Source organism: Lynx canadensis, chromosome B1 (assembly GCF_007474595.2).
Source record: "Lynx canadensis isolate LIC74 chromosome B1, mLynCan4.pri.v2, whole genome shotgun sequence".
NCBI classification, from domain to species: domain Eukaryota; kingdom Metazoa; phylum Chordata; class Mammalia; order Carnivora; family Felidae; genus Lynx; species Lynx canadensis.
Window position 1 is genome coordinate 16,610,027 of NC_044306.2, and position 24,901 is coordinate 16,634,927.

A 24,901-nucleotide genomic window follows, 5' to 3' on the forward strand; every position below is an offset into this window, starting at 1 on the left:
TGTTAACCTCTAGAGTACTAGCCCTGCCCACACCGAGTAGGGAGGTCCTGCTTTTTCAGCTTCTCCGTTGCTAAATCTGTGACTCTTTGAGTGAAACCTAAGGGACTATACCTGAAGAAGAAAAGCAAGACATTTTTAAGAAGCAGTTTAAAATTTCTCCTGCTGATAATGTGCTTTTTTCCTTCTGGCCTTCTTAGAATCCACGAAGTATAAGAAGCTTGCCTTTTTTTTTTTTTTTTTTTTTAGTTTCACTTTCACGATTGCAGCAGGAAATCTAACATGCTTCCCTGGTGAAAACGACTGAATTTGGACTAATGAAAAAAAGGAACAGTCAGCTGTTATCAGAGTACATGAAGGTATTTCTTTAAAATTCTTACTGGGATAGAATCTCTCATGTTGGGCAGATCTGGAATGCCCATTGGTTTTAGCATTCTTTGGTCTTTCTTTGATCTGGCCAGACTCAAATGGAGAATGGGAGAAAAGGGATGATAGAGGTGTGGGAGAAGTGTATCCTAACTCCGAATACACGTAATAGCAAGAATTTATAATTAACATTATAAAACATTTTATGCAGTAATTAATTTCCTTTCCTTTGCGGAGTTCTGTAAAATGTGGAAAAGCACATTAGAAAAGCTATGGAGCTCATTTTGCAACCGTCTTTTAAAAAAATCTGATCTTTGTGTTAAAGTTACAGAGCCCTGTGATCTTGAATGAGCTTTCTCCTTTTCTGAGTCTTGTTGGCTGGAGAAGAGACAGGAGCTGGCCCTTTATGATAATACGCTTGCAAAGGAGAACACACTTCAGGTGTTCCTTAGCAATACGAAAGTGGCTTTCTTTGACCTCGTAAAGGAAAGTGGCAGAAGGTGAGAAAGTAGAAAGGCGTTTCAGTGGATAGGAAGGTCAGAAATTGGCACTAGGAAATGCAGGTGAGTCAGATGAAATTCGAGTCAGCCTTGGGCAGTCCTGGTTTCAGGAAGTTGCCTCCTAATTTCACAGTCGATTGGGAGTTGGTGCGTGTGTCTGCATTTAGTTGTATCTGTATACACATTCAGAAAAAAAAATACTGTGAGGTTTACAAACCAAGCCGTAAAAGCCAAACTAAACAGTGGTTAGCTCTAAGTAGCCCGGCTGCCGATTCCGCGCCTTAATCATGCTGCAATATTGTCTCTCACTTGGAAGGAGGCATAGAATTCTGTGCATCCTGAAAGACCTTTGTAAAATTGCTAGGCCCGCTGAGTGCCTGTTTTTCCTCTTTTTAGCTTTCTTGGCTTCTGTTACGTCTCACTCAGTAGCAATTTGTTTTTCACTGGGGTCTCATCCTCTAACTGTATTTCGGTTTGTTTTACTGAAGCAAACTCCAGAGTAACTTTTTCAATATAGGTTGCACAGGCATAAACTTATAGAATCGTTGCATATCTCAAAATAGCTTTCCCCCTTATCTTGAGTTGTTTGGCTGGAAGTGAAATTGTCAGTTCAAAGGTATTTCCCTTGATTATTTTGAAAGCTTATCACTATTGTTTTCTGGTGGCTGATGTTGCTAATGAAAAGTTTTCTATCACTCAGGATCTTTTTCTTTTGAAAGTAATTGATCATATGTTCTCCTTTGAAGGTTTTTTTTTTTAAATTTTTTCTTAATGTTTATTTATTATTGAAAGACAGAGAAAGAGCGTGAGCAGGGGAGGGGCAGAGAGAGGGGGAGACACAGAATCTGAAGCAGTCTCCAGGCTCCGAGCTGTCAGCACAGAGCCTGACCTGGGGCTCGAACCCACAGACCGGGAGACCATGACCTGAGCTGAAGTCGGACACCTAACCGACTGAGCCACCCAGGCACCCCTCCTTTGAAGGTTTTAAGATTGTTTTTCTTGTTTCTGAAGTTGTCTAAGATTCTCTCTGTGGATTTTCCTTTTTCACTCTTCCTGCCTATCATTTGGTGAGCCTTTTTCCATGTGACAAATGTATTTTCAGATCTGGGAATGTCTTTCAGTCCTTCGGGGATCTTCTTCGTAAAGGGATTAGTCCTTTTCAGTAATTCTGATGTCTATCTACAGCCCTTCCAGAAGAGATAAATGTCACCCAGACAAAGAGAGAGTATACTGCAGGGACTGTATGCATGTGTGTTGGTAAATATAGGTAGAAGTGCTTATGGTACAGGGAAGGAGGTTTGGGAGAACCCCAGAGATGTGGGGTATGGGGAGTTAGTCCCTGATTTCCAGAATGTATCATTCCCAACCCCACATTCTTCATGTATCAGAGCAATTTGGTAAGGGGCCGGCCTGGGCTGCAATATTCCTCGTAGCCTATAAATATAAAAATTTTGTGTAGCTGTAACAATACTGTATTAGAAAGTGCCAGTATTATAAAGGCCACGACATAATTAATAGAAGCTGATTTTTTTCTGTTTCTGAGGACTAGATTAAAATAAAAATAAAACCACTATTTTTAAAAGCCTATCAGGATAATTATAAATACGTTAGTTCTGTTTTCCTGCAGTTAATCATCTAAAATGATTTTATTCTCTAAAACTTATCTGGAATTCTTCTTGTGACATGACTTTTAGATCCCATGGAAAACCTAAATTATTTGAATAGCTTTTTTTGTTGATCCATCTCCATACATTGAAGATGTATTTGGGTTTTTTTAAATATCTGAAAATGAAACTGGGTAAATGACCATACCAGAGAATACCACATTAGGTATGTGTCCTACCGAAATAAAGTTGTGGCTGTTTGTGGAGATAAAGGAGGTTTTCTTGGCTGATTAACTGCCCATGGGAAGCTATCCGTTCAACATCTATTTATTCAGTATTTGCTATGTTCCTGTCATTTTTCTAGACACAGCAAAGCAGTACAGAGTAAAAACAACTATGTCCTCTACTATTATAGCCTTACATTCTAGTCAGGTGGAATAATTAATTAAAAAATAAGTAAAATTATTTCAGATAATTCCCATCAACCACAGCATGGAAAAAGCAATGTAGGAAAAGAATATCAAATGGGAGGATTTACACTTCTGACTTCAAGGTTTGCAATAAAACCTTACAATAATCGAAACAATGTGGTGTTGGCATAAGAATCAACAAATATTCAGCGTCAGAGAGTAGAGAGCCCAGATATAGACCACGCTTAAACCCGCCCACACTTATTTGGTTTTTAAGAAAGGTGCCGAAGCAAGCCAGTGGGAAAAGGGAAGTATTTAAAAAAAAAAAAAAAAGCCTGACAAACTGGATGTGCAACTGAAAAAAAATGAACCTAGACTCTTCCTTCCCATCAGACACAAAAGTTTATTAAAGAGCGATCAGAGACCCTTACCTGACGCCTAAAACCATTCATCTTTAAAAATAATAATAATGACTCGGGAGGAAGCAAATTTTCTCAGACAGGACTCAGAAAGCAGTCATTAAAAAACTGATAAATTAGGCTTTATCGTAACTATCAAGATATCATTCACTAAGAAAATGAGCAGGTGACCCACAAAATGGGAGAAAACATTCACAAAATATAAATCTGACAGTGGGTTGATATCTATGTGTATAAAAAGGTCCTATAATGCAGTAATAAATAAGAAACAACCTAATTAAAAAATGAGTGAAATCTTTGAGTATACGAGGGAAGATACACAAATGGACAATAAGCACCTATAAAATTGTTAAACGTCAGTCAGTCAGGAGATGCAAATTAAAACCATAATGAGAAATTACTACACACTCACCAGAATGACTGAAAAATAAGAGAATGGTACCAATTGTTGGTAAAGGTGTTGGTGGGAGTATAAAATGGACAAACTTTGCTAAAAGATCTGACAGTTTCTTTTAAATACCCAATAATTCCAATCATAGGTAATTACCTCAAGGAAATCAAGTATATATGTCCGTAAAAACATGTCCAGAGATGTTCCTGGTAACTTCATTTTACTATAGTGAAAAACTGCACACAATCCATGTGCCTAATAATATGGGCATGGACAAAATATGATATATTCATACAGTGGAATCTCATTCGGTGAAAACAAAAATTTACAAAACAAAACTCCCACCACGTGCAACATGGATGAACTTCAAAAATACCATCTGAGTAAAAGAAGCGTTGTTTAAGTAAAGACTGACTATGATCCCATCGATAGGAGGCTATAAATCATACAACATCACCGTAGAAAACAGTCAGAGCTGTGACGGACTCTGGGAGGTGAGGATTGCCATCAATTGGGAAAGGGAGGGGATTCTCTTTAGGGTTTGGGTTGCACAGGCATATACATGTGTCAGAAATCGGAGAATGTGCACTAAAGATTTGTGCATTTCATCGTATGCAAATTTTATATCAGAAGAAAAACTATGAACAAATCCTGAGTTGAAGGCAGCAATGCATACTCTTTAGAGGGAGAGGTACTGATGTTGAAGTGAACTGATGATGGGTAGATGGGTAGATATATGGTAATACAAGAGTGGCCACTAAAATTCTGTGAATTGTGCTCTTGTTTAGGATTTTTCATTAGAAATGCTGGAAGAACTTAACTGTGAGACAGCCATGTTCTTTATGAATGGAAGTTAGCAAATGCTGCTATAGGACAAGATGCAGATCTCCTGTGGAGTAAAAAAAAAAAAAAAGAAAAGAAAAGACATAAAATGATACATAATGCGCAATTCCACTAACATGTAATACAAAAGCAAGTCAACTGAATCTTTTTTGTGTATGAAATCGTGAAGTACTTGTCTTTGGGAAGGAGGAGGTGGTGGCTGGGCGGGAGCATGAGGGAGATTTCTGAGGGGCTCGTAGTGCTGTGTTTCCTGAGCAGAGGGGTGATCGGAGTGGTGAATGCACTGACGTGTGAAAATTCAACAAGCTGTACATTCACGATCTGTCTACTCTTCTGTATGCATTTAAAATATAATTGCTAAAATTAAAAAAGTATATATAATACAAATCCTGATGCAAAAAGCTGAGCTTCTATCTGGAAGTATAGACTAAAGAGATAAAAAGGTGGAATATAAATTTAAATACAAAGATGATCACATACAAGGACCCATGTCTACCTAAAAGTGGTTCCAAAGGAGAGAAAACAGGGAAGGGAGAAGTGGAAATATCCCAAGTAATAATAGAAAAAAGAAATCTGAAAACGTAGACATGAGTCTTCAGATTGAAAATGACTTAGAGTGTACAGGTACATTTTAGAGGCAGGATTTAGCATGAAATGTACCTGTGAAATTTTCCATTACCAAGAAGAAAGAAAAGATACTTCAAAAAGAAAAAGAGGAGTAAGATAAAAGTGCCTTTCATAGAAAGGAAAGGAAACCATATGGGCATGGTTTCTTTTTAGGAACAATGCATATTAGAGGACAGTGGGTAATGCCTTCATGATTCTTCATTAAAAGTATTTTGAACCTCAAATAGCCTACCTGTCAAAATCATATGACAAAAGAACAAAAACAGATGTTCAAGAACTTGAATGATAACCCCTGATAAATATTCTGGGGAAAGAGGGGGAAGAGCCACTCAAGGAGAGACTCTAGTCAGAACAACAATATTTCAAGAAATAAGATACTGAAATCCGTAAGATAGTGGCATTAACCCAGGAACATGGTGGAATGATTCTACGGTGATAACCAAAGAGCAGGTGTTTGACATATGCCTCCAAACTGGCCATTTAACCAAGAGCATGATTAAGAAGCTAAATGATCTTAGTATTATAGAGATGAAATCACATATAGTTCTTTCAACAAGAATAAAATGGCAGAAATTATAAACTTCAAGAAAGTAACAGTCCAAATAAACAGCAACTCTATGAAGCATAATTCTGAAGAACTGATTTAGTAGACGGTAGAAGATTTCATGTTGCCTCAAAGATTCTTCTGCACTCACCTCATTGTGCTCAACTGCATCCATGTTTTATTCATCAGCAATTTTAGTTCCTTAAAAACTCTATTTAGGCAAAGATTCCGTAAATGAAAATCTTACTGCCTTTCACCTCTATGTCTACCGCTGTGATTGTTACTAAAGTATTCTCAAATCACCCATTTAAAATATCAAACATGATTACATTTCATTTATAAGACTTACAAAAGTTTTAGATAAAAAATCAAAATATTTTATGCAGTGTTTCCTAAGTAATTTTGGTACAGCATATCAAAATATAAAATATTTTTATTAAAACTTTTAAGTTATTTTTTTTTGTTTCAAGTTTTTATTTAAATTCTGGTTAGTTAATAGATAGTATAATATTAGTTTCAGTAGTAGAATTTAGTGATTCCTCCTTTACATATGACACCCAGTGCTCATCACAAGTGCTGTCCTTAATACCCACTGATTTACCCCACCTCCCCGCCTACCTCCCCTCCAGCAACCCTCAGTTTATTCTCTACAGTTAAGAGTCACTCTTATGGTTTGCTCCCCTCTCTCTTTTTTTTCTTTCCCCTATGTTCATCTTTTTATTTCTTAAATTCCATATATGAGTGAAGTCATATGGTATTTGTCTTTCTCTGACTGACTTATTTCACTTAGCATAATACAATTTAGCTCCATCCGTGTCATTGCAAATTGCAAGATTTTGTTCTTTTTGATGGCTGAGTAATATTCCATTGTGTGTGTGTGTGTGTGTGTGTGTGTGTGTGTATACACACACACACACACACAAATATCACTTCTTCTTTATCCATTCATCAGTTGATGGGCACTTTCCATACTTCGGTTTTGTTGATAATGCTGCTATAGACATCGAGGTGTATGTGCCCCTTCAAATCAGTATTTTTGTATTCTTTGGGTAAATAACCTAGTAGTGCAATTGCTGGGTCATAGATAGTTCTATTTTTTACTTTTTGAGGAACATTCATACTGTTTTCCAGAGTGGCTGCACCAGTTTGCATTCCTACCAACAATGTAAGTGGGTTCCCCTTTCTCCACATCCTCACCAACACCTGTTGTTCCCTGTGTTGTTAATTTTAGCCATTCTGACAGGTGTGAGGTGGTATCTCATCCTGGTTTTGATTTGCATTTCCCTATGGATGAGTGATGTTGAACATCTTTCCATATGTCTGTTAGCCATCTGGCTGTCTTCTTTGGAAAAGTGTCTGTTCATGTTTTCTGCCCATTTCTTAACTAGATGATTTGTTTTTTTGATGTTGAGTTTGATAAGTTCTTTATAGATTTTGGATACTAACCCTTTATAAGATATGTAATTTCTAAATATCTTCTCCCATTCTGGATGTTGCCTTTTCATTTTGTTGATGGTTTCCTTTACTTTGAAGATTTTTATCTTGATGAAGTCCCAATAATTCATGCTTGCTTTTCTTTCCCTTGCCTCAGAAGATGTGTCTAGTAGGAGATTGCCACAGCTAGTGTCAGATAGGTTGATGCCTGTGTTCTCCTTTAGGATTTTGTTGATTTCCTATTTCATCCATTTTGAATTTATTTTTGTGTATGATATACGAAAGTGGTCCAGTTTCATTCCTCTGCCTGTTTCTGTCCAGTTTTCCCAACACTGTTTATTGAAGAGAACTGTCTTTTTCCCATTGGATATTCTTTCCCGCTTTGTTGAAGATTAATTGGCCATATAGCTGTGGGCCCATTTCTGGGTTTTCTGTTCTGTTCCATTGACCAATGTGTCTGTTTTTGTGATAGTACCAATACTATCTTGATGACTACAGCTTTGTAATATAGCTTGAAGTCTGGAATTGTGATGCCTCCAGCTTTGCTTTTCTTTTTCAAGATTGTTTTGTCTGTTCAGTATCTTTTGTGGTTCCATACAAATTTTAGGATTTTTTATTCCAGCTCTGTGAAAAATGTGGGTGGTATCTTGATAGGGATTAAATGTATAGTTTGCCTTGCGTAGTAGAGAGATTTTAACAATATTTGTTCTTCTAATCCATGAGCATGGAATGTTTACCATTTCTTTGGGTAACTTTCGATTTCTTTCATCAGTTTTTTATAGTTCACAGAATACAGATCTTTTACCTCTTTGGTTAGGTTTATTCCTAGGTATCTTGTTGTTTTGGGTGCAATTGTAAATGGGATTTATTCCTTCATTTCTCTTTCTGCTGCTTCATTATTGGCGTATAGAAATGCAACAGATTTCTGTACATTGATTTTGTAACCTACAACTTAACTGAATTTGTGTATCAGTTCAAGCAATTTTTTTGATGGGATCTTTCTGGTTTTCTACATAGAGAACCATGTTGTCTGCAAATAGTGAAAGTTCGGCCTCTTCCTTGCCAATTTGGATGCCTTTTCTTTCTTTTTGTTGTCTGATTGCTGAGGCTAGGACTTCCAGTACTATATTCGATAACAGTGGTGAGAGTGGATATCCCTGTCTTACTCCTGACTATAGAGGAAAAGTTCTGTTTTTCCCCACTGAGGATTATATTAGCTGTGGGATTCTTGTATATGGACTGTGTGATGTTGTGGTATGATCACTCTATCCCTACTTTGTTGAAGGTTTTTACCAAGAATGGACACTATACTTTGTCTAATGCTTTTTCTGTATCGATTGAAATGACCATATGGTTTTTATTGTTTCTTTTATTAATGTGGTGTAGAACATTGACTGATTTGCAAATATTGAGCCACTTTTGCAGCCCAGGAATAAATCTCACTTGATCGTGGTGAATGATTCTTTTAATAGACTGTTGGGTTCGATTTGCTCGTGTTTTGTTGAGAATTTTTGCATCCATGTTCATCAGGGGTATGGCCTGTAATTCTCCTCTTTACTGGGGTCTTTGTCTGGTTTTGGAATCGAGGTAATGCTGGCCTTGTAGAATGAGTTTGGAAGTTTTCCTTCCATTTCTATTTTTTAGAACAGTTTGAGAAGAATAGGTATTAACTCTTCTTTAAATGTTTGGTGTAATTCCCCTGAGAGGCCATCTGGCCCTGGACTTTTGTTAGGGGATTTTTTTTACTACTGATACAAATTCTTTGCTAGTTATCAGTCTTTTCAAATTTTCCATTTCTTCCTATTTCAGCTTTGGTAGTTTATATGTTTCTAGGAATTTATCCTTTTCTTCCAGATTGCCTAATTTGTTGGCATTCAGCTTTACATAATATCCTCTTATGATTGTTCGTATTTCTTTGGGTGTTAGTTCTGATCTCCCCTCACCCATTCATGATTTTACTTATTTGAATGCTTTCTCTTTTATTTTTGATAAGTTTGGCTAGGGATGGGTTTATCAGTTTTATTCGTTCACAGAACCAGGCTCCAGTTTTCATTGATCTGTTGTATTGTTTTTTAGTTTCTGTATCATTTATTTCTGCTCTAATCTTTATTATTTCCCTTCTTCACTGGCTTTAGGCTTTGTTTGTTGTTCTTTTTTAGATTATTCATGTATAAGGTTAGGTTGTGTGTTTGAGAGCTTTCTGGCCTCTTGAAGTAGTCCTATATTACATATACTTCCCTGTTAGGACAATTTTTGCTGCATCCCAAAGGTTTTGGACCATTGTGTTTTCATTTTCATTTGTTTCCATTTTTTTTTAAATTTCTTCTTTAGTTTCCTGGTTAACTGTTCATTCTTTTTTTAAAAGTTTGTTTATTTTTGAGACAGACAGCGTGAGTAGGGAGGGGAAGACAGAGAGGGAGATGCAGAATCTGAAGCAAGCTCCAGGCTCTGAGCTGTCAGAAGAGCCCAATGCGAAGCTTGAACTCACAAACTGTGAGATCATGACCTGAGTTGAAGTCAGACACTTAACCAACTGAGCCACCCAGGTGCCCCTCTCATTCATTCTTTGATAGAATGTTCTTTAACATCCAAGTATTTGTGGTCTTTCCAAATTTTTTCCTGTGGTTGACTTCAAGCTTTGTAGTGTATGGTCAGAAAATATGCATGGTATAACTTCAGTCATTTTGTATTTGTTGAGGTCTTATTTGTGACCCAGGATGTGATCTATTCTGGAGAACGTCCCATGTGCACTTATAAAGAAGATGTATTCTGCTGCTTTAGGATGAAATGCTCTGAATTTATCCGTTAAATCCATGTGGTCCAATGCGTCATTCAAAGCCATTGTTTCCTTCTTGTTTTTTTTTTAGATGATCTATTAATGTAAGTGGGGTGTTAAAGTCCCCTACTATTATTATATTATTATCAATGGGTTTCTTTATGTTTGCTATTAATTGATTTAATATTTTGTTTCTTCCAATTTGGGAGCATAAATATTTACAACCGTTAGATCTTCTTGGTAGATAATCCCTTTATTTATTTATTTTTTTATTTTTTCAGGCCGGTGACGAGATGCCTATTTTTATTTATTTATTTTTATATATATAATTTATTGTCACATTGGTTTCCATACAACACCCAGTGCTTATCCCAACAGGTGCGCTCCTCAATGCCCATCACCCACTTTCCCTCACCCCATCCCCCATCAACCCTCAGTTTGTTCTCAGTATGTAAGAGGCTCTTATGGTTTGCCTCCTTCCCTCTCTGTAACTCCCCACCCCCCACTTTCTCTGCCCCGTGGTCTTCTGTTAAGTTTCTCAGGATCCACACATGAGTGAAAACATTCGGTATCTTTCTCTGCCTGACTTATTTCACTTAGCATAATAGTCTCCAGTTCCATCCATGCTGCTGCAAATGCCAGATTTCATTCTTTCTCATTGCCAAGTAGTATTCCATTGGATATATAAACCACATCTTCTTTATCCATTCGTCAGTTGATGGACATTTAGGCACTTTCCATAATTTGGCTCTTGTTGAAAGTGCTGCTATAAACACTGGGGTACATGTGCCCCTATGTATCAGCACTCCTGTATCCCTTGGGTAAATTCCTAGCAGTGCTATTGCTGGGTCATAGGGTAGGTCTATTTTTAACTTTTTGAGGAACCTCCACCCTGTTTTCCAGAGCAGCTGCACCAGTTTGCATTCCCACCAATAGTGCAAGAGGGTTCCCATTTCTCCACATCCTTGCCAGCATCTATAGTCTCCTGATTTGTTCATTTTAGCCACTCTGACTGGCGTGAGGTGATATCTGAGTGTGGTTTTGATTTGTATTTCCCTGATGAGGAGTGACGTTGAGCATCTTTTCATGTGCCTGTTGGCCATCTGGATGTCTTCTTTAGAGAAGTATCTATTCATGTCTTCTACCCATTTCTTCACTGGATTATCTGTTTTTTGGATAGTCCCCTTTATTATGATATAGTGCCTTTCTTCCTCTCTTGTTACAGTCTTTTATTTAAAAATCTAGTTTGTCTGATACTAGTATGGTTACTTCAGCTTTCTTTTGACATTCATTAGCATGATAGATGGTTTTCCATCCCCTTACTTTTATCCTGTGTCTTTAGGTCTAAAATGAGTCCCTTGTAGGTAGCATGTAGATGGGTCTTGTTTTTGTTTTTGTTTTTTAATCCATTCTGATACCCTATGTATTTTGATTGGAGCATTTAGTCCATTTACATTCAGAGTGATTATTGATAGATATGAATTTAGTGCCATTGTATTACCTGTTAAGTCATTGTTTCTGGAGATTTTCTTTGTTCATTTCTAGCCTTTGTTGCTTTTGGTGTTCTTTTCCCACTCAAAGAGTCCCCAGTAATATTTCTTGCAGGGTTAGTTTCGTGGTCATGAACTTCTTTAGTTTGTGTTTGTCTGTGAAGCTCTTTATCTCCCCTCCCATTCTGAATGACAGCATTGCTGGATAAAGTTTCATGGCTGCATGTTGTCCCAGTCAGCACATTGAATATATCCTGCCACTCCCTTCTGGCCTGCCAGGTTTCTGTGGATAAGTCTGCTGCTAACCTTATTTGTCTTCCCTTGTAAGTTAGGGACATCTTTTCCCAGGCTGCTTTTAGTATTTTTTTCCTTATCTATGTATTTTGCAAATTTTACTATGATCTGTCCTTGTGTTGGCCTGGTTTTGTTGATTTTGATGGGAGTTTTCTTTGTCTCCTGGGTTTGGATGTCTGTTTCCATCCACAGATTAAGGAAGTTTTCATCTATAATTTGCTCAAATAAACTTTCTATCCCCTTTTCCCTCTCTTCTCCTGGGACTCCTATGATATGAATGTTATTATGTTTTATGGAGTTGCTGAGTTCCCTAAGTTTACATTTGTGATCCAATATTTTTATTTCCCTCTTCTTTTCAGCTTTATTATTTTCCATAATTTTGTCTTCTATATCACTATTCATTCCTCTCCTTCTTCCATTATTGTGGTCATTACATCTAGTCAGTTTCACCTCTTGGTTATAGCAGTTTTTATTTTGGCCTGACCAGTTTTTTAGATTCTTTATCTCTACAGTAAGAGACTTCCTGGTGTCTGTTATGCTTTTCTCAAGGCCAGCTAGTATCCTTTTTATTGTTGTTTTAAATTCTGGATCCGGCATATTGCTTGTATCTCTTTTAATTAGATCCCTGGCTGTGACCTTTTCTTGTTCTTTCTTTTGGGATGAATTCCTCCATCTTGGCATTTTGTTTCTAGGTCTCTGTCTTCTTCTGTGTTAGGAAAGCTGGATATGTTTCATGTTCCTGAGAGTAATGGCTTTATTAAGAAGAGGTCATATAGTGCTCAAGACCTAGAACTTCAGGAAGTGTTTCTGGGGTTTGCTGTGTGCACTCTGATGCTGTGTTTTGACTGCTCTTACCCTCAGGTCAGCCCTCTGCAGAGTTTCTCCTTGCCTGCAGTGGGAAGTGTGTGGACCTTAGCCAGAGTGTGGCTTGTTTTAGCTAGGTGTGCTCTTGTCTGCCTGTTAAAAGAGGTGTGATCCTATTTCCACTGGAGCTGAAGCTTTGCTGCACTCTATGGTCAGTAGACTTGGTACATGCGAGGGTTTGTGCTGGCCTTCTGGGGTAGGGGCCTGCTGCTCTGGTTCTTAGTCACATTTGCCCAGGTAAAGATGTGCCTGAAGAACACAGGGGTTGGGACTTGGTGTAAGTGGCTCAGGCCTCCACTGTCAGCACTGTTCTGCTCCCTGAAGTCAATGTGTGCTGATGGGCAGGGGAAAAATTGGTGCCAACCCTCCCCCCTTGTCCCTGAGAAGGGGAGTTTGTGTCTGCTGCTGTCCATGAAGCCCTCACAGAAGAGCTAACAATCTCCCTTTGTGTGTCCCAAGCATACCTCAGGTCCCTGCCTTCACTCTGTCTGTGTCTGGCCTGTGTGCCCACCCAGCCAGTGGGTTTTACCTCAGGCAGGCCGGCTGAGTTTCAAAACTTTAGGGACCCAGTGTAATGCAGACTCATGCTGGTGCTCTGGGGGAGAGTTCCACTTTCACATTGGGGCTGGTGCTGGTTTGTCCCAGAAGGGCAGCTGTACCAACACCCAGGAGCTTAGAGTTTAAGAATAAAGTGCTGCAAAAAGCTGGCATCCAGGTCAGCTGCCCTCAGGTGAACTGTCTCTGTTTCTTTGCTAAGGAACGGGGCAGCACAATGGTGCCCACTGGCTCTTTTGTCCCCTAAGAGGCAATGCCGCCTCTCCCAAATGCACCCCAAGAAGGGGTAAATATCTCTCCCAGTGTGTCCCAAGGAATCCTCAGATAGTGCTGTCCACTCCAAGCTCTCTGCCTACCACAGAGCATCATTGCACCCACTGGGCTCCACACCTGCCACGGCACTGACTTCTAAAAGTCCCGTCTTTGAGCTCTGCTGGTTGTAAAAACTCACAGCAATCAGCCCCACTCATTTTCTCAGTCAATGGTTTTGGGAAAGTGTTTTTCTTGTGTGATCCCCCCTGTGCGCTCTCACTCTCTCTCTCTCTCCTCTCTGTTTGTGATCAGGGCTCCCTCCCTTCCATAGCACCTATGATTCTTTTCTTCCCCAAAGCACATATCACCTTCCTACCTACCACGATGTCGCCTCTTGTCTCTCTCTCTAGTTGTGCAATTTATTCCCTCACCCTTATATTGATTTCTTGGGTGTTGAGAATGATTTGATGTTTATCCAGGTATGTTCAAGGAATGCGGCAAGCATAGGGGCCTTCTACCACTCCACCATCTTCTCCCCTAAAACCCCATTAAAACTTTTAAAGGCCTTTCTATTTTGTGAATGGTATGTTAGCAAATGCTTAAATTTGTTAACTTTGATTCTTTAGACCAACTAGTAGGGTAAAGTGATCCATGGATGCCTCATAACCCGGGACTTTCTTTCTGTTCTGAACATGAAATTGAAGGGGCCCCTGGGTGGTTCAGTTGGTTAAGTGTCCAACTCTTGATTTTGGCTCGGTTCACGATCTCACAGTTTGTGAAATTGAGCCCCGCATCAGGTTCCATGCTGACAGTGCAGAACCTGCTTGGGATTTTCTCTCTCTCCCTCTCTGTGTGCCCTTCCTGCACCTGCATGCATTCTCATTCTCTCTCTCTCTCTCTCTCTCTCTCTCTCTCTCTGCCTTCAAATAAATAAATAACCATTTAAAAATAAAGAAATAAATAAAATGAAATTGAAAACCAGAACAGGTTTAGAGGAATTGAGCCTCCTCAAATGAAGATCAGTTGTAGTTGTTCAGGGAAGATACTAGTTGATTCCCAGCCTGTTAGAACAGCCCTAGAGTCGGTACTGTGGCTCTCCATCTAACCCAAGGCTGGGTTAATAAGGAGCTTCTCACATCCTTCTAGCCACCATGAATTTCCTTGAATTTCAATGATTTTGCACGCTTGGCCCCCTCTTCTGGTTAATAGTTAGCTGTGATCGTCTCATGATATAATTGGCTTCTGTCTTGTATAGATTTTCCTTATGAAGTAAAACGTTTACAAAGTAGAGAATAGTTGCAATTATCTACTTATAAATCGTGGATTATTTTACTGATTAATAATAATAGTAATAACAAACGCTGGTGTGTGCCAACTACTGTAAGGCTTATCTCATTTCATCGTTGTAACAAGCTATGGAAGAGCGACTTCAGTTATCCAGACTTACAAGATGAGGGAATGAAGTCCTAAAAAAATGAGTTAACTTGCCAGAGGCTACCAAACAGAAAACAGGAACACAACTCAGCAGTGTAATTCCAGGTTTTTTTTCTCCTTATCACTGTGTTTCTCTACGTTGTCTTGATTCTGCAGTGAATGCTTATTTCTATAATCGTAAAATTGCAAATGATATTTATTGGCTTTAGATTTTCTGAATTTATGTGGACCAAGTATGTTGGACTCGCCATAGTTTTAGGATAAAAATGCTAACATTTTATATCTTTACAGCGTCAAGCCAGGGCTGTAGTTGGCAGTTTTAGGAAACGTAAATATGGAAGAAATGGGTAGAACATTCAGGGGTGCACATTTCCTCTATCACATCCCGAGGATCAAGCGAGGACGTCTCAAGTTGTCTGATCAATAAGACAGAGTTTTAGCTATAGTCATAAAACTTATAAATAGAACAATAGATTAAATAAATGAAAAGTGACTAAAGAAGAATTGTGAGGAGATTGATCGAATAGTGTAAGTTTCGTATCTTTACGGTGGGAAGAAACTACTCACTGTATTGACGAAACAGAAGCATAAGCGCAAACGTGTTATTTGAGTTTGTGGAGGTGACCGTGAACATTAGAAATAGAAACTGTCAGGAGGTTACCTTGAAACACTGAAGATGGGGCCGAGGTGAAGAGTGAGGAGCGAGTTTGTGTGTTCCATTTTTTTACTTTTCTGTGCTACTTGAATTATTTCTATTGGAGGTACAACTTGTATAATACATACTTGTGTATCATACCAGTTGTGAATAAAGAGATCACGCATAGTCACATTTGGTTATCTATCTTACAAGGAATATACCAATGCCTATGAAAACCTGTGTCATTAATGTTGTCCGCTACTTTGTTATGTTTCTTTTAGAGGAGGGAATCATGAGCCAGAGTTCGCCTTATATCTATTCCTTTTTGGGGCTGTTGCCCTTTTGGATACTGTGTACATCCTCCACCAACAAATGTGTTGTTAGGCATGAAGCAGCTGACTGCAGTCATCTGAAGTTGACACAAGTGCCCGATGACCTCCCAGCAAACATAACGGTGTTGAATCTCACCCATAACCAGCTCAGAAGATTACCACCTGACAACTTTACAAGATACAGCCAACTTACTACCTTGGATGGAGGATTCAACTCCATCTCAAAACTGGAGCCAGAATTGTGCCAAAAACTCCCCTTGTTGGAAATTTTGAACCTCGAACACAATGAACTCTCTCACCTTTCAGAGCGAACTTTTATCTTCTGCGTGAATTTGATGGAACTCCATCTGAGGTCCAATTCAATCCAGAAAATTGAAAATGATCCCTTCCAAAACCTGAAGGTAGGATGGAAATGTTCACCTCCATATAAGAAATTAAAAATATGTTGCCTCGTGTTAAGTTTTCAAGCCACTCATGAATCTTGAGATTTCGTATCTAAGTATCAAGGTCAAGAATGAAAACTCTGATCTACCCAAACAGGAAGAGGGGCAGCTCTATGTACAAATATGGCCATTTAAGATTGGAAATCTTTTTAAAAGAGAAAATAGCATCTTCACTTTCAGTCTTAAGTTTAAAGAACTCTGCCTCTCTTGCTCCCTCCCATTAAAAATACAACTCAGATACAAGAGGTAGAGATCAGAGAAGAATCTGGTCTGTCATAACCCGAGAAGAATAAGAATATCTCATTAGGAACACAGCAAATAAACTCTCAATGCTGCTGATAGTACCTGAAGTAATGAAAACAACAACAACAACAACAACAACAACAACACACGTCCAAATTCAGACTTAAATAAAGTTAACAAATTGACACATGATAAAGCAAATTGTCCAACTAAAAATTACCTACTCTTGATTTAGAAATCTCTTCATATTATTGCTTTACTAATGGCCATCCTTTTTTTCCCCTGAATACTTTCCTTGAATTTTAAATCTGTGAAAATGTATGTGAGTGTCTCTAAATCTGAGACACTTATTAGGTACTTTTCTTGAACCAAAGCCATTTTTTTAAACTCTTTGTTTTCTTCATCACATGGACCTATACAAAATTTGGCATTCCTTGACCTCACATGCCAAGAGTAATGTACAAACAAGTAAGCTTAGAAACATTTGTAAAGTGACTTGCTTGCTAGTGATTTGAAATTCTCTTATGCCTCTTTAGATTCTGCAGTGGACAAAATGGCTTTGGACACAAAGGCCTCAAAATCTGGTTAGAATTATCTTTGGCAAAATGTTCTTTCATGTTGAAAACATAAATAAAAGTCTTACTCTCTTGAATACACATCATCTAAGATTTTACCCTAATATATATCAGCTTTTCCTTACCTTTTACCTGAGTGGAAATTTACCTGTTAAAAATAGCACAAGGTGGTTAAAATGTCCCACAGCACTAACAAAACAAAAATGAATATTCTATACTCACCATGATGCAAAGTTAATATACCTATCAATCTTTCTCAAAGTAAAAATCTTTTTTAGGATTTCATGGACTTTTAAAGAAAATATTTCTTCATTTTTTTGTTTCATTTCTTTTTTTATTTTAATATTTATTTACTTATTTATATTTTTTATTATTTTTTAAATATGAAATTTCTTGTCAAATTGGTTTCCATACAACACCCAGTGCTCATCCCAACAGGTGCCCTCCTCAATGCCCGTCACCCACCCTCCCCTCCCTCCCACGACCTGTCAACCCTCAGTTTGTTCTCGGTTTTTAAGAGTCTCTCATGTTTTGGCTCCCTCCCTCTCTAACCTTTTTTTTTTTTCCCTCCCCCATGGTCTTCTGGTAAGTTTCTCAGGATCCACATAAGAGTGAAAACATATGGTATCTGTCTTTCTCTGTATGGCTTATTTCACTTAGCATATTTTTGTTTCATTTCAAGGCTGATGCATGACATTATATGTTTAGTAAGCCACATGAATATTCCTTACATCATAAGGAAATGCTTATTATAAATAATAAAGTAAATAAATGTTTATTATGAATCTTCCTTATATCATGAATAAATATGCTTAAATCCCTTTATTTTGGTAAGAGAAATAAAATCATTCTTTTTATTTTTTTATTTTTTTTTAAAATTTTTTTTCAACGTTTATTTATTTTTGGGACAGAGAGAGACAGAGCATGAACGGGAGAGGGGCAGAGAGAGAGGGAGACACAGAATCGGAAACAGGCTCCAGGCTCTGAGCCATCAGCCCAGAGCCTGACGCGGGGCTCGAACTCCCGGACCGCGAGATCGTGACCTGGTTGAAGTCGGACGCTTAACCGACTGCGCCACCCAGGCGCCCCAATCATTCTTTTTAAAAAATGATTCTTGGGTGCCTGAGTGGCTCAGTCGGTTGGGCGTCCGACTTCGGCGCACGTCACGATCTCATGGTTCGTGGGTTTGGGCCCCAGGTCGGGTTCTGTGCTGACAGCTCGGAGCCTGGAGCCTGTTTTGGATTCTGTGTCTCCGTCTCTATCTCTGCCCCCCCCTGCTCATACTCTGTCTCTGTCTCTTGAAAATAAATAAACATTAAAAATTTTTTTTAAATAATTCTTGAAGTGAGAAACAAACCCTTATAACAATGTTATTTTTGATCACCACGAAAATTTTTCATTACCTCTACTGTCAATTGTCTATAGAATAATAGAGAGGTGACATTTTTGCTGTTATTTCTAAGTTCAGGTACATTTAAAGGAACTATTTTTGGTGGCAAGACTCTAACTTGTATGCATCTTTTTTTCTCTCTCAGAATTTAATCAAATTAGATCTATCTCATAATGGTTTGTCATCTACCAAATTAGGAAGTCAGCTCCAACTGGAAAATCTCCAAGAGCTCCTGTTATCAAATAATAAAATTAACATCCTGAGACGTGAAGAACTGGATTTCCTTGGCAATTCTTCTTTGAAGAAATTAGAATTGTCATCAAATCCAGTTAAAGAGGTAAGAAGTCGGGTAAAATGATTTCGTGTTCTACCTTTAAGTGTGGGCAATCCCTAACTGTGTCACAGGGGTAAGAATCTAAAGATCCCTAGAGAAAGGGGTAATAATGTTTGCCATGCCTTCCAAAAGTCCTTCACACTTACTGCTTGGGGCCATTGATGTCCTCCTCGCAAAAAGAAACACTGGTAGCAATTGGGGGCTGGCGCTCCACTGTCTAACAGAAGTGGGTTAAAATCCGTGTTCCAGTTTTAGGAACCTTGGGGAGCCTACATAACCTTTCTGGGTCTTAGCTTCCTCACTTGTAAAGTGGGAATACTATCTATCGCACAAAATCGCTGGAAGAATTAAAACAGCATGATAGTTAAGAGCACAGGCTGTAGAGTTGGGCGAGCTGGCTCCCCTTCTGGGCTTTCTCTCCTAATACTTGTGTAATCAGGCAAATTATTCAAGTTCTTTGCGCTCCAGTTCCCCAGGTGTAAAGTTAGTATAATAATAACACTACTTCATAGGCTGTATGGTAAAGAATTTAGCACCGTATCTCATGTAAGTGCTCCATAAATGATAACTAGCATTAGATTATTATGAAAATCTTCGGATAATGGAATATACTTCTTATAATGGAATATACCTAATTAACCTTCTGTTTAGATGCATGGTATTCATTTCAGTAACTGCTTTCATATACAGGTATGTTTGTATTTTAGTCCTTTACAGGCTGAGGATAAGAATATTGGAAATCGTAAACTAAGTCAGATTTTTAAAAGCTGTATCAACTTACAGACATAAAAATAGACTGTGTATTTGTCCTGAGATGATAAAATATAAACAAGCAAACATTTTATGTAATATTCATGCTAATTATTGAACAGCATTTTTTTGTTTATTTAGAACATTTATTGTAGAAATCTTACAAAATATGCAAGTAATGACGGGGGAGATAAAAATCATCCAAAAACCCATAGTCCAGAGACACCCTATGTTGGGTATTTTTATCTCTAGCTTTTCTCCAAGTGATAATAAGAAAAAGCAACAGCCACTGAAATTCAGAGCACAAATTCAAAAGACACCGTATGTTGGACACTATGATAAGTTTATATATATGCATATATATTTATAATTTATTGTATATATTCATAAATTTAAATTTATTATTTTTTATAACTTATTTATAGTATCTATATATTTATTTACATATAAATATATATTTATTAAATACATACATTTACATAGTCCTGTAACCAACTTATTCTTTTTTGAAAGGTTATTTATTTATTCGAGAGAGAGAGAGCAGGGGAGAGAGAGAAAGAATCCCAAGTAAGCTCCACACTGTCAGCAAAGAGCTGAATGTGGGGCTCAATCTCACGAATCACAAGATCATGACCTGAGCCGAAATCAGGAGTCGACACTTGACCGACTGAGCCAAGCAGGCGTCCCGTCACCAACTGATTCGTATCATCATTTTACCCAAGGGCAAATTGAGATGAAGCAGGGTTGAGGAACTTGTCCAAGGTCTCACATGTGACAGTTTGGTGACAGAACTGGGTCTCTGGCAGTGTTAGATCGGAGCCCATGCTCTTAACAGCTGTGCTGTATTGCCTCCCATAGGCAACAGTGTATCCTCCCATTAAAAAGTCATCTCACGTCATGAGCATTCTCCGTGTCATTGAGAATGATTCAAAAACTCAATTTTGATTACTGCAACATGTTATCATGGAAGTTCACCCTAATGAACTGAACAATTTCCTGCTCTGTAGTCCAATTCACTTTACTTACAACCAAATTTGCCTTATCGTCCATTAGCCCTAACAGCTCACAGATGACACAGTAGGAATCAGAGCCTCTTTGCTCTCCTGGTGTTTAACCACCCAGGACTGGCTCCGACCCTCTCGGGATTCCTTCTCTCCTTGCCTTCTGTCCTCTTGTTCTGGGGCAGAATCCCACAGCAGACAAGGCTTCCGGTGAGGGAGTGGGGGCAGAGCAGAAGGGAGCTGGAGGCACTGTCATGCAATAACATCAGGAGAAAACCCGGGCTGGACAGACAAAGAGGAAGGCTGGAACTCAGAGCTACAGAAGGGAGAGTGCGCGTCACTGTTGCATAATAAAATCCACCCGTTCATTCCCCACGTGTTCACTGAGAACAGTGGTCAGCGAGACAGAAACAGCATCTGCCCCAGTGGTGACCTTACAAAGAGTTTATTAATTACGATCATAGTGTGATCAAGTAGAAATACTAGGGACCTCACCTAGACTGGGAGGTCAGGGAGGGCCCCCTGAAAAGGAGGCCATTGAATGCTGGGCAGAAGGTAAGCAGCGGCCAGGAAAGGTGGGGGACTGCCCCAGGAGGTGGGTGTCGCAGGCACAGAGTAAGGAGCTGTGCAGTAGAGGGATGGCGAGTAAACCCAGAGAAGATGGTGAAGGGGGAAGGGGGCGGAGTAAAGAATTGTGTTTAAGCTTCTCATGAGTCATGCGGACCCCACCGTGTTTTGGTTATTAACCTCTTTTTTCTCCCCCCACCTTTAGTTCTCTCCAGGGTGTTTTCATGCAATTGGAAAATTATTTGGCCTCTCTCTGAACAATGCTCAACTGAACCCCAACCTCACAGAGCAGCTTTGTTTAGAACTGTCGAACACAAGCATTCAGAATCTATCCCTGAGCAACTCCCAGCTGTACAGAACGAGCAATATGACTTTCGTTGGGCTCAAGCACACAAATCTCACCGTGCTCGATCTTTCCCACAACAACTTAAATGTGATTGATAATGGTTCCTTCGTTTGGCTTCCACGTCTAGAATATTTCTTCCTGGGGTATAATAATATAGAACACTTATTTTCTCACTCCTTGTATGGGCTTCTCAGTGTGAGATACTTGGATTTGAGACGATCTTTCACCAAACAAAGCACTGCCCTTACTTCGCGTCCCAGGATCGATGATTTTTCCTTTCAGTGGCTAAAATGTTTGGAGTATCTTAACATGGGAGACAACAACTTCCCAGGCATAAAAAGCAATATGTTCACGGGACTGATAAAGCTGAAACACTTGAGTCTATCCGACTCCTTCACAAGCTTGCGAACTTTAACAAATGAAACATTTTTGTCACTTGCTCGGTCTCCTTTGGTCACGCTCAACCTAACCAAAAACAAAATCTCAAAAATAGAGAGTGGCGCTTTTTCCTGTCTGGGCCACCTTCAGGTACTCGACCTTGGCCTTAATGAAATTGGGCAAGAGCTCACGGGCCAAGAATGGAGAGGTCTAGGAAATATCGTTGAAATCTACCTTTCCTACAACAAATACCTACAACTGACGCCTGGGTCTTTTGCCCTGGTTCCAAGCCTCCAACTCCTGATGCTCCGCAGAGTGGCCCTGAGAAATGTGGACACTTCTCCTTCACCTTTTCATTCTCTTCGCAACTTGGTCGTTCTGGATCTAAGCAACAACAATATAGCCAACATAAATGATAAACTGTTGGAGGGTCTTGAGAAACTAGAAATTCTGGAATTGCAGCACAACAACTTAGCACGGCTATGGAAACGTGCAAACCCTAGTGGTCCTGTTTATTTTCTAAAGGGTCTTTCTCACCTCCACATTCTGAACTTAGGGTCTAATGGCTTTGATGAGATCCCAGCAGAGGTATTCAAGGGCTTATCTGAATTAAAGAGCATTGATTTAGGATTGAATAATTTAAACATATTTCCGCTATCTGTCTTTGATGATCAGGCATCTCTAAAGTCACTGAACCTTCAGAAGAATCTCATAACGTCAGTTGAGAAGGATGTTTTTGGGCCAGCCTTCAGGAACCTGAGTAATTTAGATATGAGCTTTAACCCATTTGATTGTACCTGTGAAAGTATTGCCTGGTTCGTTAATTGGATTAATAGTACCCATACCAACATCTCTGACCTGTCAAGCCATTACCTCTGTAATACTCCACCTCAATATCATGGTTTCCCGGTGATGCTTTTTGATATATCAGCCTGCAAAGACAGTGCCCCCTTTGAGCTCTTTTTCATAATAAATACCAGTATCCTTTTGATTTTCATCTTTACCGTATTGCTCATCCATTTCGAAGGCTGGAGGATATCTTTTTATTGGAATGTTTCAGTGCATCGAGTTCTTGGTTTCAAAGAAATAGACAGACAGCCAGAGCAGTTTGAATATGCAGCATATATAATTCATGCCTATAAAGATAGGGATTGGGTCTGGGAGAACTTCTCTCCGATGGAAGAAAAAGATCAAACTCTCAGATTTTGTCTCGAAGAAAGGGACTTTGAGGCAGGTGTCCTTGAACTTGAATCAATTGTTAATAGCATCAAAAGGAGCAGAAAAACTATTTTCGTTATAACACAGCACCTATTAAAAGATCCATTGTGTAAAAGGTAGGTGGACATTGTGAAATGTTAAGTGTGTGCTTGTTTTTTTCACTTGAGCTTTCAAATATTACTTACATTATGATTGACAACTCGAAGAGTTTTAAAAATAAAAAAATAACTTGATTATTAGTGACAGATAAAAACAAGTGTAGGGGGGATGTTAGCGCTTTTGGCTGTTCTAAACCGTATGCTGATATATATAACTTATTTTAATAATTTTTTTTTTTTTTACTAGATTCAAGGTGCACCAGGCAGTTCAGCAAGCTGTGGAACAAAATCTGGATTCCATTATATTGATCTTTCTTGAGGATATTCCAGATTATAAACTGAACCATGCACTCTGTTTGCGACGAGGGATGTTTAAATCTCACTGCATCTTGAACTGGCCAGTTCAGAAAGAACGGGTAAATGCCTTTCATCATAAATTGCAAGTAGCACTTGGATCCAGAAATTCAATACATTAAATTTATTTAAAGACTAAGTTAACAAAGGCGTAACTTTCCCCCACTTAAAGAGTTTCATAGTAAATGTAGGTTTTATTTGAAAATAATATATATCTGTTTATTCAGACTTAGAGAGGTTTCTGATAATTATATTTGGAGTTTTTTTGGATGCACTCATAGGAAAATAAGAGATCATTGTTTTAGTGGGTACAATGCTATTTCGACTGTAAAAGAGTAAAATATATATCCTAATTTTTAAAAGCTTCATCACAGGATTTTTTTTTTTTTTTCAGTTAGAAAGCTTTTATTTTAGTGGTGCCCACTTCAGTGTTGATTTTGTTAAGTGTTAAATTCCATTGGAACCTACAGACTCATGGTCAGGAAACGTTTGTAATTCATTTTCATTACTTAGTTAAAATATATATTTTAATAAGTCCTCATATGTCCCTGATATTTGGGTTTCTGCTGTAGGTGTTAGAAGAAACAATTCTCTTACTTAAAAGTATTACAGGAAACAAAAAAAAGTATTATAGAAAGGCTTGCTTCCTGAAGGTTAATTAGTAGATTAGCTTTGTGGTTGTAAAATATTGTTTTCTCTTGGCCACAGACTCAGGAGATGGTCCTGGTCGGATCATTTGGTCCTACTGGGACTCTTTGACTCCTGATCTTGAAAATTATGGTGTTGAACAAAATCTTGAATAATCCTATATAATTAGCGATGATGACCATGGTATAATACATTCACGTGAAACGTATCATCATGTCATAAAATAGTGTGCTATGTATACATTAGTCCTTCTCTAGAAAGCCTATTCTTTAAAATTTTATTTTTGCTTTTACAATGGAAAGAATCTAATTATTGAAAATAGACATGAATAGCGTTTTAAAACCTTTATAGTTCTGGTATTCAAATAAAGAGAGTGTTGAAGTCATAAAGCTGGGTTAATTTCTATATTAGAAGCACTGGTTTGGTAAATTTAGGGAGAATTTGAGGTGTCACAGTTTGGAACTTTGATTAAAATAGTATTGTATCCTCGGGGCTAAGTCCACAGAATCCTGGAAAAAGTGATACTCCCTGTACTGCCGGTTCTGAGTCTATAGTCTCTCAACAATGTGAACGTGTGGAGGACTCATTTTCACTTCCGTGTTACACAGCATCGTTGCACACGAGACGCTCGTTCGATAGCGTTTTTGCTAAGGCGTGCTTTCCGCCTGTGAAATAATCTCGTTTTATTTTGGCATTGTAAAATAAAAATAAAAGAAAGAAAGAAAAGACAGATTAAATTAAACTTTTATGATGGCAAAATAAAACCCACAGCCACAGTTTTTCCTGA

At 38.5% G+C, this 24,901-nt stretch overlaps 1 protein-coding gene across 2 annotated transcripts; it reads left to right on the top strand.

Moving 5' to 3' along the window:
• The first annotated feature begins 31 nt into the window (after nt 1-31).
• On the top strand, nt 32-24,901 carry TLR3 (toll like receptor 3). Of its 2 annotated transcripts, XM_030312152.1 has the most exons (6): nt 32-356; nt 15,719-16,170; nt 18,566-18,757; nt 21,278-23,130; nt 23,360-23,528; nt 24,613-24,901. In XM_030312152.1, exons 2-6 carry the CDS (start codon nt 15,730-15,732, stop codon nt 24,634-24,636), a joined length of 2,679 nt encoding a protein of 892 aa, XP_030168012.1. In that variant the 5' UTR covers nt 32-356; nt 15,719-15,729; the 3' UTR covers nt 24,637-24,901. The 2 variants fall into 2 exon arrangements, with proteins under 2 accessions (XP_030168012.1, XP_030168010.1); XM_030312150.1 differs by having other exon boundaries at nt 23,360-24,901.

What these genes read in the sequence shown, in the direction of transcription:
- TLR3 (XM_030312150.1), top strand. Translation starts at nt 15,730, where the DNA reads ATGAGCCAGAGTTCGCCTTATATCTATTCCTTTTTGGGGCTGTTGCCC. An exon ending in ATCCCTTCCAAAACCTGAAG is followed by an intron (nt 16,171 to 18,565) that starts GTAGGATGGAAA and finishes TTTCTCTCTCAG; the next exon opens with AATTTAATCAAATTAGATCT. An exon ending in CATCAAATCCAGTTAAAGAG is followed by an intron (nt 18,758 to 21,277) that starts GTAAGAAGTCGG and finishes CCCCACCTTTAG; the next exon opens with TTCTCTCCAGGGTGTTTTCA.